The sequence below is a fragment of the Sorex araneus genome, chromosome 4 (assembly GCF_027595985.1).
Source record: "Sorex araneus isolate mSorAra2 chromosome 4, mSorAra2.pri, whole genome shotgun sequence".
NCBI classification, from domain to species: Eukaryota; Metazoa; Chordata; class Mammalia; order Eulipotyphla; family Soricidae; genus Sorex; species Sorex araneus.
This window is the reverse complement of record NC_073305.1, coordinates 48,402,861-48,416,219: the sequence shown is the minus strand read 5'-3', so window position 1 is coordinate 48,416,219 and position 13,359 is coordinate 48,402,861. Positions and strand designations below refer to the sequence as shown.

At 63.1% G+C, this 13,359-nt stretch overlaps 1 protein-coding gene across 2 annotated transcripts in view; it reads right to left on the bottom strand.

The window, feature by feature from the left end:
- Nucleotides 1-13,359, bottom strand: part of STAB1 (stabilin 1) — a 26,564-nt gene extending 13,205 nt beyond the window's left edge. Inside the window, exons 1-25 of one of the 2 annotated variants that reach the window (XM_055136435.1) lie at nucleotides 13,240-13,359; nucleotides 9,039-9,175; nucleotides 8,777-8,892; nucleotides 8,427-8,512; nucleotides 8,289-8,358; nucleotides 7,980-8,075; nucleotides 7,669-7,779; nucleotides 7,204-7,400; nucleotides 6,974-7,104; nucleotides 6,685-6,812; nucleotides 6,406-6,491; nucleotides 6,094-6,231; nucleotides 5,879-6,022; nucleotides 5,717-5,779; nucleotides 5,376-5,489; nucleotides 5,225-5,278; nucleotides 4,958-5,038; nucleotides 4,560-4,718; nucleotides 4,263-4,325; nucleotides 3,993-4,088; nucleotides 2,609-2,695; nucleotides 1,802-1,913; nucleotides 1,333-1,519; nucleotides 1,146-1,239; nucleotides 878-1,036 (exon numbers count right to left, since the gene is read on the bottom strand). In XM_055136435.1, the coding sequence (XP_054992410.1) occupies nucleotides 878-1,036; nucleotides 1,146-1,239; nucleotides 1,333-1,519; nucleotides 1,802-1,913; nucleotides 2,609-2,695; nucleotides 3,993-4,088; nucleotides 4,263-4,325; nucleotides 4,560-4,718; nucleotides 4,958-5,038; nucleotides 5,225-5,278; nucleotides 5,376-5,489; nucleotides 5,717-5,779; nucleotides 5,879-6,022; nucleotides 6,094-6,231; nucleotides 6,406-6,491; nucleotides 6,685-6,812; nucleotides 6,974-7,104; nucleotides 7,204-7,400; nucleotides 7,669-7,779; nucleotides 7,980-8,075; nucleotides 8,289-8,358; nucleotides 8,427-8,512; nucleotides 8,777-8,892; nucleotides 9,039-9,175; nucleotides 13,240-13,317 (2,787 nt within the window). In that variant the 5' untranslated portion in view covers nucleotides 13,318-13,359. The remainder of the gene's footprint in view (nucleotides 1-877; nucleotides 1,037-1,145; nucleotides 1,240-1,332; nucleotides 1,520-1,801; nucleotides 1,914-2,608; nucleotides 2,696-3,992; nucleotides 4,089-4,262; nucleotides 4,326-4,559; nucleotides 4,719-4,957; nucleotides 5,039-5,224; nucleotides 5,279-5,375; nucleotides 5,490-5,716; nucleotides 5,780-5,878; nucleotides 6,023-6,093; nucleotides 6,232-6,405; nucleotides 6,492-6,684; nucleotides 6,813-6,973; nucleotides 7,105-7,203; nucleotides 7,401-7,668; nucleotides 7,780-7,979; nucleotides 8,076-8,288; nucleotides 8,359-8,426; nucleotides 8,513-8,776; nucleotides 8,893-9,038; nucleotides 9,176-13,239) is intronic. The other variant, XM_004615182.2, reaches the window with a different exon arrangement.

The window sequence follows — 13,359 nt, the reverse complement described above, 5'->3', positions numbered from 1 at the left end:
GTACAGCCCCCAGGGATGGTGGAACGGAACAGCAGGGAAGCCTCTTGCTTTGTGCACAGGCTACAGAATTCAATCTCTGACACCACATACGGTCCCTGAGCCCTGTCAGGAGGGAGCCCTGAGCATCGCTGGGTGTGAACCTGAGACCAAAATTAATAGAGAGGGGACAAGCAATAGTACAGCAGGTAGGGCATTCGCCTTGCATGCGGCTGACCCCGGTTTGATCTTTGGCCTCCCGTATGATCCCCTGAGCACTGTCAGGAGTAATTCCTGAGTGCAGAGCCAGGAGTTACCCCTGAGCATCACCGGATATGACCCACAAAAGCTAAAGGAAAGAAAAATAAGTAAAGAGTGTAGCCCCCAGCAAGTATATGCACAATCGTTGGCCAGCACAACAGCAGGGAAAAAAAAAAAAGAAAAAGAAAAAGAAAGGAGTTGGAGTGATAGCACAGCAGGTAGGGGGTTTGCCTTGCACATGGCCAACCCGGGTTCGATCCCCAGCATCCCATATGGTTTCCTGAGCACCTCCAGGGGTAATTCCTGAGTGCAGATCCAGGAGTAACCCCTGTGCATCACCAGGCGTGACCCAAAAAGCAAAAAAAGTAAGAAAGAAAAAGAAATAAAAGAAGGGCAGGGGTGGGGAAGGGGAGAATGAGGGAAAAATTCAAATTTGGTGATTTCTCTCTCCTGGGCTGGGACTCTCTGGCTGCCTTGCTCACCATCGCATGCCTGAAGCGCGCACAGGTGAATCCCAGCTTGAGTGACTCGGTGTCACAGAACCACAGACTTCCTGTGTGTCATGACTCCTGAGCCCGCACAGAGACTCTGCTCCTGGGAGGGAGGGAGTCCTGGCTGCTCCCCTGCCCCGGCTGCTCACCTGCCCTGGTCCCACGTAGCTGCAGAGAGCGTCAGCATGGCAGCCTCCCCGTGCGTCCAGCTCACACTCATCAATGGCTACACAGATGCGGCCGTCCCCTGTCCAACCTTTGTGGCAGGTGCAATTGTGGGTGCCGGGGGGCCCTGGGACACACTCCGCCTGTGAGAGCCGCCAGCACAGGACTTAAGGCTGCGGAGCCGTGGGCAGCGGGCCAGGGTGTACCACTCCCTCCCGGGCTGAGGACACAGGGCGGGGACACTAGACTGACGTTCTCTGAGCAGCCACCACGTTCTGGGAGGGAGCAGGGGTTGTGGGGTGTGCAGGAGAAGCCGTCGCCCTCAAAACCATCTAGACAGAGGCACCTGGAGGGGGTGGGAGGAGGGGTCTCCGGTGAGTCCTGAGGGAGTCTGTGACACAGTCTGGCGCATGGGGGGGCATGCGGGCGGCACGCTCACCTGTCCACGCCCCCCTGGCTGACACAGCGGGCCTGAGGGTGGCAGCTCTGGGCCTGCTCCGAGGGCCCGCAGCTTCGTGTGGACTCATTGCAGAAGCGGCCGCTGAAGCCTGGCGCGCACGTGCCGTCCTGGCACACCCCCCCGCTGCCGGGACGGTTGTCGCAGAGACCGTGGACACAACCGCAGTCTGCAGGGAAACAGAGGCAGGACTGGGAGCTTGCGGGCAGCTGGCGCAGAGATGGGGCCACCGGGGCTCAATTTGCCTTCAGAGTCCCAAAAGGCAGAGGACATCTCAGGGGGGCACTCTGCTCTCAGCCACCCCTTCTGGCTCTGCCCCGGCCCACCTCCTTCCACTGCGTCTGCGAGACCTGCTATCTCTGGGCCTGGCCCGGTGAAGAAGATGCCCCCAACCCCCCTTCAGTACCTCTGGCCGCCCCCTTTCCCTGGGGGCCCCGTTTCCCCCGCTCACCTTCCTGGCACTGCTCGCCGTGCTTGTTCGGGCTGGCGCAGATGTGGCAGGCCAGGCCCTTGAAGTCGGGGAAGCAGAGGCAGGCTCCGTTGCCCTGCACTCCATCACTGCACTGGGGAGGGCAGGGGCAGCGTCAGCCACGGAGAGGGGTACCCGCTTCCCTCCCCTGCTGGCTCGGAGCTTCTGCCCCCTAGAAGAGACTTTTCTAGACCACTCAAGCCTCCAAGGCTGAACCCCCTGGCAAGTCGCCGGCCCCAGAGCTGGCCGGGACTGTGGTTCGTTCCACCTGGGCGACTCCAGCTGCTGCCAAGGCCCGGTGCTGAAGTGACAGTGCCACAGGGGCAAAAACAGACACGGTCTGGGGGAGGGCTCCAGGCTGGAGCACAGGACTCCGGTTTAATCCCCAGAACTACCTGGTCGCCCGAGCACCACCAGGAACAACCCCAGAGCTGTGTGGCCCAAAGACAAAGAATAGGAGCCAGAGCAACAGAACAGCGGGGAGGGCGCTGGCCTTGCACATAGCCAACCCAGACTCAGTTCCCAACATCCCATAAGGTCCCCCAAGCCTCACTAGGAGTGATTCCTGAGTGCAGAGCCAGGACTAACCCCTGAGCATCGCTGGGTGTGACCCAAAAAGCAAAAATAAATAAATAAATAAATAAATAAATAGATAAATAGATAAATAAAGTTAAAATAAAAGCAATGCAAAAATATATTAACTCAAATATTCATAATGAAAATAATGAGGTTATGGTCGGGACAGCAGCCCAGCCATCCCCCTGTCCCCACGGGCTGGCAGGGACTCACGTTGCCTTTGCCATAGCAGGGGTTGGAGAAGCCCCCGGGACACTGCACACAGTCTGGCCCGAAGAACCCTTTGCAGCAGCCGGGTTTCTGCAGGAGAAAGAGAAATGGGGACTGAGACCCAGAGGACCAATCCCTGGGCCCATCCTCACAGTCAGGATCCCACACAGGGGGGGGGGGTGCCCTTTTGCTTATTGGGGCACAATGCAGTTCCCAGCTGGGATCCTGGAGGAGATGAGCCCCAACCTCACCCGGATGGTCAGGCCCCACCCTCACTAACCCGGTGTCAGGGGCCCCCAAATTCATAGAATAATCAGCCCCCACACACAGTCAGGGTTTCACACAGTCAGGACCTCACACAGTTAGGATCCCACACAGTCAGGACCCCACACAGTCAGGACCCCACAGTCAGGACCCCACACAGTCAGAGTCCCACACAGTCAGGACCCCACACAGTCAGGACCCCACACAGTCAGGACCCCACAGTCAGGACCCCACACAGTCAGAGTCCCACACAGTCAGGACCCCACACAGTCAGGACCCCACACAGTCAGGACCCCACAGTCAGAGTCCCACACAGTCAGGACCCCACACAGTCAGGACCCCACACAGTCAGGACCCCACACAGTCAGGACCCCACACAGTCAGGACCCCACACAGTCAGGACCCCACACAGTCAGGACCCCACAGTCAGAACCCCACAGTCAGGACCCCACACAGTCAGGGTCCCACACAGTCAGGACCCCACAGTCAGAACCCCACAGTCAGGACCCCACACAGTCAGGGTCCCACACAGTCAGGACCCCACACAGCCAGGACCCCACATAGTCAGGACCCCACAGTCAGAACCCCACAGTCAGGACCCCACACAGTCAGGGTCCCACACAGTCAGAACCCCACATAGTCAGGACCCCACACAGTCGGGACCCCGCACAGTCAGGACCCCACACAGTCAGGGTCCCACACAGTCAGGACCCCACAGTCAGGACCCCACACAGTCAGGACCCCACACAGTCAGGACCCCACACAGTCAGGGTCCCACACAGTCAGGACCCCACAGTCAGGACCCCACACAGTCAGGGTCCCACACAGTCAGGACCCCACACAGTCAGGGTCCCACACAGTCATGACCCCACAGTCAGGACCCCACACAGTCAGGGTCCCACACAGTCAGGACCCCACACAGTCAGGGTCCCACACAGTCAGGGTCCCACACAGTCAGGGTCCCACAGTCAGGACCCCACACACAGTCAGGGTCCCACACAGTCAGGATCCCACACAGTCAGCACCCCGCACAGTCAAGACCCTACACAGTCAGGGTCCCACACAGTCAGGACCCCACACAATCAGGGTCCCACACAGTCATACCCCACAGCCCGCCCCTCACCAGCACGGTCTGGTTGCAGTGGCGGGCACAGCCCTTCTTCAGGACGTTGAGTCCCGTGGGGTCGTGGACGTACACGCACTCCTTGGGAATGAGGTCCTGGGGGCAGAGAGCTGGTGAGCCATACAGGAGCCTGGCTGAGCCTCCCACCCAACAGCTAGTCAAGGGACCACACCCCTACCCACTGCAGTAGATCCCTCCTGGGTGGGGCTGAGGGTTCCGGCCTCCCACCACCGGCCACGCTGCTGGCCATGGGGATGAGGACGTGCTCACCAGTGTCACACTGTTGGGTGGGCATACGCTGGTGTTCAGAGCTTGGCAGTCCACACAGGAGCCCTGGCAGGGAGGGGACGGAGCTCAGAGACCCCTGCAGCCCCATGGGGACCCGCAGGGTAGGAGGAAGGGCAGGACTTCAAAGGGCTCCACGGGCCCAGGGGGTCACCGAGGTCTGGCAGGGCCCGCATCCACCCCGAGCCACAGCCAGCGTCTCCCACTCACTAGAGAAGGGGAACGAGGGCTTCTCCCCAAGGCCGCCCCCGCCCAGGGGCCCCGGGCGCTCTCGGTGCTCACCTCCACGATCTGGTGCCGCTCCTCGTCACAGTGCTTGGGCAGGATGGGCAGGATGGTGGGGGGCAGCAGCACGCCGTCCAGCATGTGGATCACGCCGTTGGCGGCCAGCACGTCCACCTTTTGCAGGGGGACCCCGTCCGGCCCCAGCAGGATGCGGCCCTGCGGCGGGGCCAGTGAGCCACGGCCCGGCTGCGCCTTGCAGCCCAGGGCCTCCTGGGAGGCCGTGCTGGGGGCCGGCCCCGAGGCCCCCTCCCTTGTCCTCTGTAGCTGCTGGCCCCTCCCAGATCACCCACACACTCCAGCCTCTGCGCTCTCCCCCGGAGCCCTGCAAGGTGCTCAGGCCCGGCCCCCTGCTGTGAGCCCTGAACCCCAAGGCAGGCCCCGCTCTCTGCCCTCACCTCCTCAGAGACGTTCACCGCCAGGACCTGGTTGGCCATGGTGAGGATCCGGCCCTTGGTGATGATCTTGTCCACAGTCAGCTGGGGTGGAGGAGACGACGGCTTCAGGTGGGCCCCGCTCCCCTTCCGGCTGCCCCTTCCTATGGCCCTGTTTCTCTCCGCTCTCCGCCCAGATGGGAGGAGGGAGGGAAAGGAGCCCCTGGGGAGCAGGGCACCTTTGGGCCACCCCCCCCACGCACACACCACACCCGGAGGATGCCCACGCACCTGGCCGTGGTTGTAGATGTGGAACCTCACCAGCTCCTGCAGCTTGGACAGACCCTGGCCAGGGAGACAGAGTAGGCTGCTGGAGGCCAGGGCGGGGAGCCCCGGGACCCCCACCCCCCGCGCCTCAGCCCCTCCTCCCCGCAGGGCTTACTGAAGTGAAGAGGTAGATGAGGCGGCCGTCACGCAGGCTGTCCACGGCCTCGTTGCTGGGCACGAAGACCGTGAAGGGCCCAGGCCCGTCCAGGATGGAGGGCAGCCCGCAGTTCTGTGGGGCGGGAGCAGCTCAGAGTGCGCCAGGGTCAGCCCCGCCCTCAGCCCTGCCTCCTGCCACTGCACCAGACTCGGGTGGGGGCCTGCTAGGCAGACCCTCTGGACGGCGGGGGTCCCAGGAGGCGGCTGGGTCAGGCGGTGCTGCCCAGACCTGGGTCCCTGGGAGGGAGGCACAGCCCCACCATGATGAGCCACAGAGCTAAGGCCTGGCCCCCAACGCACCTCCAGGATGGTCTCAAACCGGCTGAAGGCCTCCGTGGACGCGAGGATCTGGCCGATGGTTCTCTGTTGGGAGAGGGGGGTTTGGGGTCCCAGAACTGCCCTCACCTCCTCCCTCACTGAGCCCTGGGGCCTGGGGCGGGGCGAGGGGGCATGCCGACTCACCTTGGGGTCCTGCGGGAGTGCGGGCGGAGGCTGCCAGCGCAGAGGGGTGACCAGGTGGAAGACGCCGTTGGCAGCGGGGTGGTTGGCGTTCTGGACGGTGAAGGTCTGCTGCGGCTGGTCGCTGTACGTGTACATGTGCTTCTGCTGCGGGGCACGCACTCACTCACTGCTCGCCCGCCTCGGCCCGCCCTGCCCCCCACGGGCCACCCCCTTACCAGGAAGCGGTTGAAGGTCACGGTGACCTGTTGCCCTGCCAGTGTCCACCACCTGCGTGTGTGCTGAGTCCCCAAGTCCTCCAGCAGGTGCTGCCCTGCGATCACGTGCTGTCGGCAGAGCTGCTGTGCCAGGGAGGCCTGCGGGCACCCGGGACCCAGGGCACACCGGTCACCAGCATCCTCCTCGGCCAGCTCACCCAATCAGTGGCGGGGACAAGGCGGATCCCTGGCGGCGGTGACCCAGGGCTCTCTTGGGACCTGAAGCCCAGCAGAGGGAGGCAGGGAGAGCCGGGGGTGTAGTGGGGGTCTCACATTCATGCTCCTGGAGGGGTCATAGGCGGACGGCACGAGTACGGTGAAGGGGCCCGACGTGGTGAGGAGCTCCCGGCAGCCCTGGTCTGGCAGGGGGCAGTGGGGAGGGGGGTGCGTCAGACACTCAGACCTTACTCCAAGGTTTGGGGGGTTCGGGTTGGGCACTGAGTCTAAGATCTGGGGGCTCCCTCCTGACTTCATCCCATACCCCCGGCCCACTCCTAACCCTCCCCCTGGCAACAGTGAGGTGCTAGCGGGGGCCATGGCGGGGTCACACACCCAGCATGGTGAAGGCCAGCCTCAGCCGCAGGAACACCACGCCGATCTGGCCGGTCTTCTGCACCTCATGGAGCAGGTGTCCGTAGCAGGCACGCCCATCCCCCACCTCACCCTCCTTGCACACACAGCTGGGGATGCAGGGCAGGGGTGAGTTTCATCCTGCACCCACCCGTCCCGCAGACCCCCCTGAGCAGAGGACATGGCGGGGGGAAGCTGCGTGCACTCCGCCCCTGCCCAGCCCCCCTGCCTACTCCCTCCCTGGGGCCCACTGCAAGGCCCCCGTGCCCACCTGGTCTTCCCATCAGGGGTCACCTGGCAGGTGGCTGAGCGGTCGCAGGTGTGGGGGGAGCAGGAGGCGAAGCAGCCAGCAGAGGCGTTCCGGGCCACACTGAGCAGGCCGGGCTTACAGGCGCAGGAGGCCTGGCCAGGCAGGCAGAGGGCACGTCACCTGGGGCAGCCTGGCCCAGCCCAGAGCCTTGCCACCCTGGGGCCAGTTCCAAGGGGCCGTGGCTGGCTCACCTTGCCCGGCTTCTGGTACAGGCACAGGGTGGAGTCACTGGGGCAGCCGCCGTAGTTGACGGTGCACGGGTCGTGCGGCAGACACACCTTCCCGTCGCCGTGGTAGTTCTCGGGGCAGTGACACTGCGCCTGCCCCTGGGGGCTCGCCAGGCACTTGGCCAGAGGGGAGCAGGGCGACGGCCAGCAGGGGTCCAGGGCTGCCAGGACAGAGAGGAGACAGGACTCCAGGGCCAGGTGCCGGGAGCCCCTTTTCCTCCACCGCTCCCACCGGGTGGCCCTGCTGGTGCGAGCAGGCTCCCCCGGGCCTGGGGGGGGAGCCTCTTCCTTCTCTTGTCTTGTATTTTTGGGTTACTTTCGGGGGCCAGCGGGGCCACACCTGCCCTGTGCTTGGGACCCTGTGGTCCAAGTCAGGCTTCCTGCCCAGCCGTCTCTCCGCCACACCCCCTCCCTGGAAGGACCCCTCACCTCGGCATTCCTCCCCCGCCCGGGCGTGGCCGGGCAGGCAGCTGCAGGTGGGCGACTCGGCAGAACACTCTGAGTTCTGGGGGCAACGCAGGGCCTGGCACACAGGCAACTCTGAGGGGACAAGAGAGGCTCGTCTGGGAGGAAGCACCCCCCACCCCCGAGGGAAGATGCCCCCCTGGTGCTCGGTGGTCCTGCCAGGCCTCCCCTCTCCAGGCCTTTGGGCCCTGGGGGTCCTGAACAGCCCCTCTTCCCACCGGCTAGCGTAGAAGCAATCAGGCCCCGCCTCCGGCTCTGGCCCCAGGCTCCCTCACCTTGGTCACAGCGGGGTCCGGTGTAGCCGGCGAAGCAGCGGCAGGAGCCGTCCCCCAGCGGCCCGCGGCTGCACAGCCCGTGCACGCAGCTGCACTCTGGGGGACACCAGGGACAGATGAGACCCCCCCCACCCCCAGACATAGGGCCCTGACCACTGAACTTCCAAGCTCGGCCCGGAAGCCCAGCCCACCGAGAGCAGAGCTGAGGAGGGGGTACGAGGCTGAGGGGCTGGCTGCAGGCCTGGGGCTCCGCCCCCCCCCCCCCCCCCGCCTGGTCACTGGCCCGCCCCCTGCCTTGCCAGCGCTCACCTGACTGGCAGTCAGGCCCAAAGCGGTTGGGGTCCCGGCACTCTTGGCAGGCTGTTCCCCCGAAGTTCTCCTGGCAGGGGGTGCACCGAGTGAGCATGGCCCCGCGCGGCTCCCCACACCCGCCCACGTGGCCCTTACCTGGCACACGCAGGTCCCATTCCTGTCTAGCCCATCCAGGCAGGTCCCGTGGCCGCTGCAGGGGTTCTTGGCACCCCCAGGACACTCTGTGAACCCCCCCATAGCTTAGCTCTTCTGCAAAAGCACTCAGTCTCCCTGACCCCAGAAGCTCCGGGGAGCCCCGGGCTCAGCCTCTCCCCCAAGGCAGCGCCAGAAAGGGGTTCATAAACAACCCATTAGGGGAAACACAGGCGGTGCTGAAGGGGGCCTAGGGGCGGTGCAGGGAACATGATTGAGACCCCTCTACCATAGCCCCGGGACCCCCATACCGTAGCCCTCGGACCCCCATACTATAGCTCTGGACCCCATACCGTAGCACTGGGACCCCCAGTAGCCGGGGCAGCAGGCCTTCTGCACCACGTCCTTCCAGCACTCAATGCTGCAGCCGCTCATGGCCACCAGCGCGTCCCCCAGCTGCACTTCGTAACTGAGGGCAGAGGACAGGCAGGGCTCTGGGAGGGACCCCGCCTCCTGCTCCTGGCCCAGGGCCTGCGCGAGGCCTGACCTAGGGACTCCCCAGCCAGTATCCCAGCAACCCTCCAGGAAGGGCAGGCAGGGGGCTGGGGGTCTCACCGACAATCCTGGGAGATCTTCATCGGGAACTGCCGAATCCAGCCGAGGGGACACACCCGCTTCTTGATGGCAGGACATGCAGTGCAAGGTGTGTGGGTGACAAACTTGGTCTTCACATCACAGCGTTTGGACTGCACCTGTGGTGGAGGGTTCCGAGTCAGACCTGTGCCCCCCAGCCCCTCCACATGGGGCTCCGAGTCAGGCCTGTACCTTCCAAGTCCCACCAGCCAAACTCCGAGTCAGGCCTGAACCTCTAGTCCCACGACGAGGCTCTGAAACCTGCACCTCCCAATTCCACTCCCCCCCACCCCACACACAGAGTTCTGAGTCAGGCCTGCACCTGGCCCTGACCTCACAGACCCTCTCATGCCTTCACTCTTCAGTGAACATATGCAGCTCCATCACAGCTTGTTACTATCAACGTGTGCCAAGTCCTTGACCAGGGTCCCAAAAGCATGCCCTGCAGCCTTAGTCTATACCATTGATACCACGAGAACACACCATTTTGTTCCAGCCCATTTCAGATGAGGAGCCTGAACCCCAGAAATCTGACTGTGAACCAGCTGCACCAGGGACCAGAACCTGGCAAGTGTCTTCACTCTTGCTTCTACTTAAAAATAAAGAAGAGAGAGGCCAGAGGGAGGACAGTGGGTAGGGGTGCTTGCCCTGGCACCTCATAGAATCCCCTAAGCTGAATGTGGCCCCCCAAACAACAGCCAAATAATAAAAATAAAGAGGAGGGCGGCAGACAGTCTCTTGCCCCTGTGCCTGGCTGTCTTCCCCGGGGCCCCTCGGAGGGGGTGGGCTTCAGTTTCCCTTCCCGCTTTGAGCAGAGCTCCCGTGGTCGAAGACCTCCGGAGCCTAGTCACAGCCATGGTCAAGGCCCCTCTCCACAAGTTCAGATGAGCCTCATGCATGAAGGAACCGGCAGAGGAACCCAGGTGTGTGGGACCCAGGGCTGAGACCTCCAAGCCTGCTCAGACTGGGACTGGGCCTCTTCCGCCCAGATCCCCCATTTTCCAGTAGCTAGGCAATCACACCCAGGGACTGCCCCCGGCACTGTGTAATCCCACCCAGGGTCAACATCCAGAGACTATAAAACCAAGATAGCTAGTTCTCCCTCTGGGAGAATCTGGCAAGCTACTGAGAGTTTCCTGCCCATATGGGAGAGCCTCACAAACTCCCCATGGCGTATTCATATGCCAAAACCAGAAACAATGCTGGGTCTCATTCCCCTGACCCTGAAAGAGCCTCCAATGCGGCATCGTTGGGAAGGAGGAGTAAAGAGAGGCTTCTAAAATCTCAGGGCTTGGACAAACGGAGACATTACTGAGACCGCTTGAGAAAATCAACGATCAACGGGATGATGATGATGATGATGATGAAAGAGGAGGGCTGTGGTGGGGGACAACAGGCAGAGTGTGGGCTTCGCATGCAGGAGACCCTGAGTCTGACCCCTGGCCCCTCATTCCTCACTCCTGCACCACAGGGTCACTGCAGGGGGGCGGGGTGGGGAGGGAGCTGAGGTCATCCTGTTGTGGAGACCTGAGTGCTGATCCCACAAGCTCCCCAAGTCCAGCATTGGGCGTTTTTGTCCAGCCCCAGGCATCTTTTTAAAGGCTGCCACTGTGGGGCCCCTCAAGCATGAAAGTTCCTGGTCTTGCTTCCAAGTGGGAGGAGTGAAGACTGATGGGAGAGAGGCTTGAGGGGCCCAGGCACGGCCTGGACAAGCTTAAGCTTCTGAAAAGTGCTGAGCACAATGTGGCTGAGAGGGAGCCAGCAACATCTCTTCCCAAGAAGAGACTGCAGCTGTGTCCCCCTCAAAGTCAGAGGAAAGGAGAAGAGTGCCGAGGCTGGCCTTCGGCTGAGCACGGGAGCCCGGGGCCACCGTGCTGTGATTTGCTCTTTTCCGCTCATGACTTTCTGCGGTCTGCAAAGAGGGAAGTTGCTTTGCGCGGTCTCAGCTTCATGCTGCGCGGCGTTGGGTGTTGCGGTCGCCCGCTCTGCCCTCCGGTTCCATCTTTGCTGAGCCAGGGAGCCTCTAGGAAGTTGGGAAATTTGCGGCGGGAGCACTGCTGGCTCAGGGCAAAAGGCACCCTCGGCAGTGAGCTCCCCCGAGTGCCACCTGGTAGAGCCGGGTACAGTCGCCACCTGGGGTCCTAGGGCCAGTTGTTGAGGGAAAGACCCCCCTCCTCCCGACACACCTGGGACACTGCTGGGATGAGGGGCTCAGGGGTGAAGAGAGCTGGAGCAATAGTATTGCGGGTAGGGCGTTTGCCTTGCACGCGGCCGACCCGGGTTCGATTCCCAGCATCCCACATGGTCCTCTGAGCACCGCCAGGGGTGATTCCTGAGTACAGAGCCAGGAGTAACCCCTGCACATTGCCAAGTGTGACCCATAAAGTCAGGGGTGGAGAGAGCACGATCCAGTTGCTCGCTCGCGTGGCAGAGCAGAGATTGCTGGTGGCGGTGACTGTGTGCCCAGCCCCTGGGGCAGGCTACCGTGCTAGTAAGTGGCTCTGTGAAAAGGCAGGCCTCAAATTCCCCTTCCATCTGGAACTGCACGGAGGCAGGGCCTGGCCCCTCTGCCTGCAGCTGAATCCTGGCTAGGTGCTGAATCCGAGTCCCTCCTTCCCAGGCTCCTGGGGACCCCTGAGCCCGGCAGTGCAGCCCCTCCCGCTCCCCCCCCTGCCTGAGTCTGGCACCGATGTCACAGCTGCTGGAGACGTGGAAGGATGAGGTGCTAAGCCTACGAGAGGCGGAGGAAGCATCTCCCCAAGCAGAGGCTGGGCTCCAGGTGGAGGGAGGCCCCTGAACCCAAACTCCTCAGGGAGGGAGGGTCCCCCCCAACACAGACCCCCATTTCTTCTTGCTTTAGGTCAGAGCAGGGGCTGAGAGGGGCCAATGTCCCCCCAGCACATGCCTAGCACATGCGGAGGCTTCGGGAAAGGGCTGTTGAAAGCCAAGGGCCACCTCCAGGAAGGCTTCCTGGCCTGTGAGGCCTGTGGCTGCCCCTTGCTAGCTGTGTGGCCCACGGGTCAGTCCTCTCCTTTGGAGCCAGCCTGTTCGTTAACAGACACTGAGGTGCAGGGAAGGTGAGGGGCTGAGGGTGTGTGGTGGGGACTGCCAGCATGTGCCTGTCCACAGGCCAGGAAGCCTGGAGCCCTTCCCTGGCCAGCGCTGCGTCCCCATCTCAGCACAGACTGAGGTGGTCAGTGCCTTCAGTCTCAGACAAGGGAAAACTAGCAGCCTAAAGCCCCTCACAGACCCTCGGAGGTGGCGCGGCCTGTGAGATTCTTTTGTGCTATCCGTACGGGGTAACAGAGGCAGGGAAGCGCCGGCACCCACCACGACGCTCAGCCTTGCAGCCGGAGACCTGCCCCCACAACCCCAGGGGTTTCGGGGCAGGGAACCCCGCCCACTCCTGCTCACACAGAGTGGGAGAGAGCAGAAGGGGGCCAGGGCCCGGGCCCCTGTCTTGGTCGGAAAGATGGAACCCAAGTTGGTCCTTCCTGTCATCAGGCAGGAATGGGGGGATCCAGCCTCCTGACAGGTGAGTTTAGCTCCGCAATTCTGGGGAAGAGGGGCAGGACCTGGAGCCCTCCGCAGATGCCCCTGGGGACCCTGTCTGTCCCCCGCCCCCATGTGGCCTGGCGGTACTCAGACCTGACCGCCGTTTCCTCCCTGGGCCTTGGTTCCCTTAGGGAGAATCACGAGACCCACAACCCAGGGACTTTGGGGACACAGGGGCCAGTGCCCGGCTGTACCCAGAGCTACCACTGTCTCCAGATACCCAGTGACACACGTGTTGCAGACACACGTGTGCACACAGGTTCCCTGTGAATCTGTGTCCAGAACCAAGACAATCACAGCCCCAATGGCCCCGGAGGGCCAGGTTGAAGGAAAGATCTGGGCAGGGAGGGGGGAATGGGCTCTGCGCCCCTCACCCAGGGGCTGGACAGCCCAGGCAGCTGTCCACACTCTGGGGGTGGTCATCAGCAGTTAGAGGAGGCCACAGCGACACAGACCTGCCACTCTAGGTAGCCAAGACAGGTCTGGGCCTGTGGGGTGGAGCGGCCAGCACGCCGGTCCTACTCACACAAGGCCAGGCAGGCCAGCTGCCCTCAGGTCCCCAGACCTGAGCCCAATCTGTGCATGCGCTGGGCCCTGGTGCCACATCCCCTAATCTGGCCACACTCACCTTCTGGTTTCTGACAAAGCTGGGGCCTGCCAGGCAGAAGGCCAGGACGCAGAGCAAGAGGCCCCGACGGCCTGCCATGGCAGGAGGCTGGCAGGCGCAGTGTCCGGGCAGCCGGGGCTG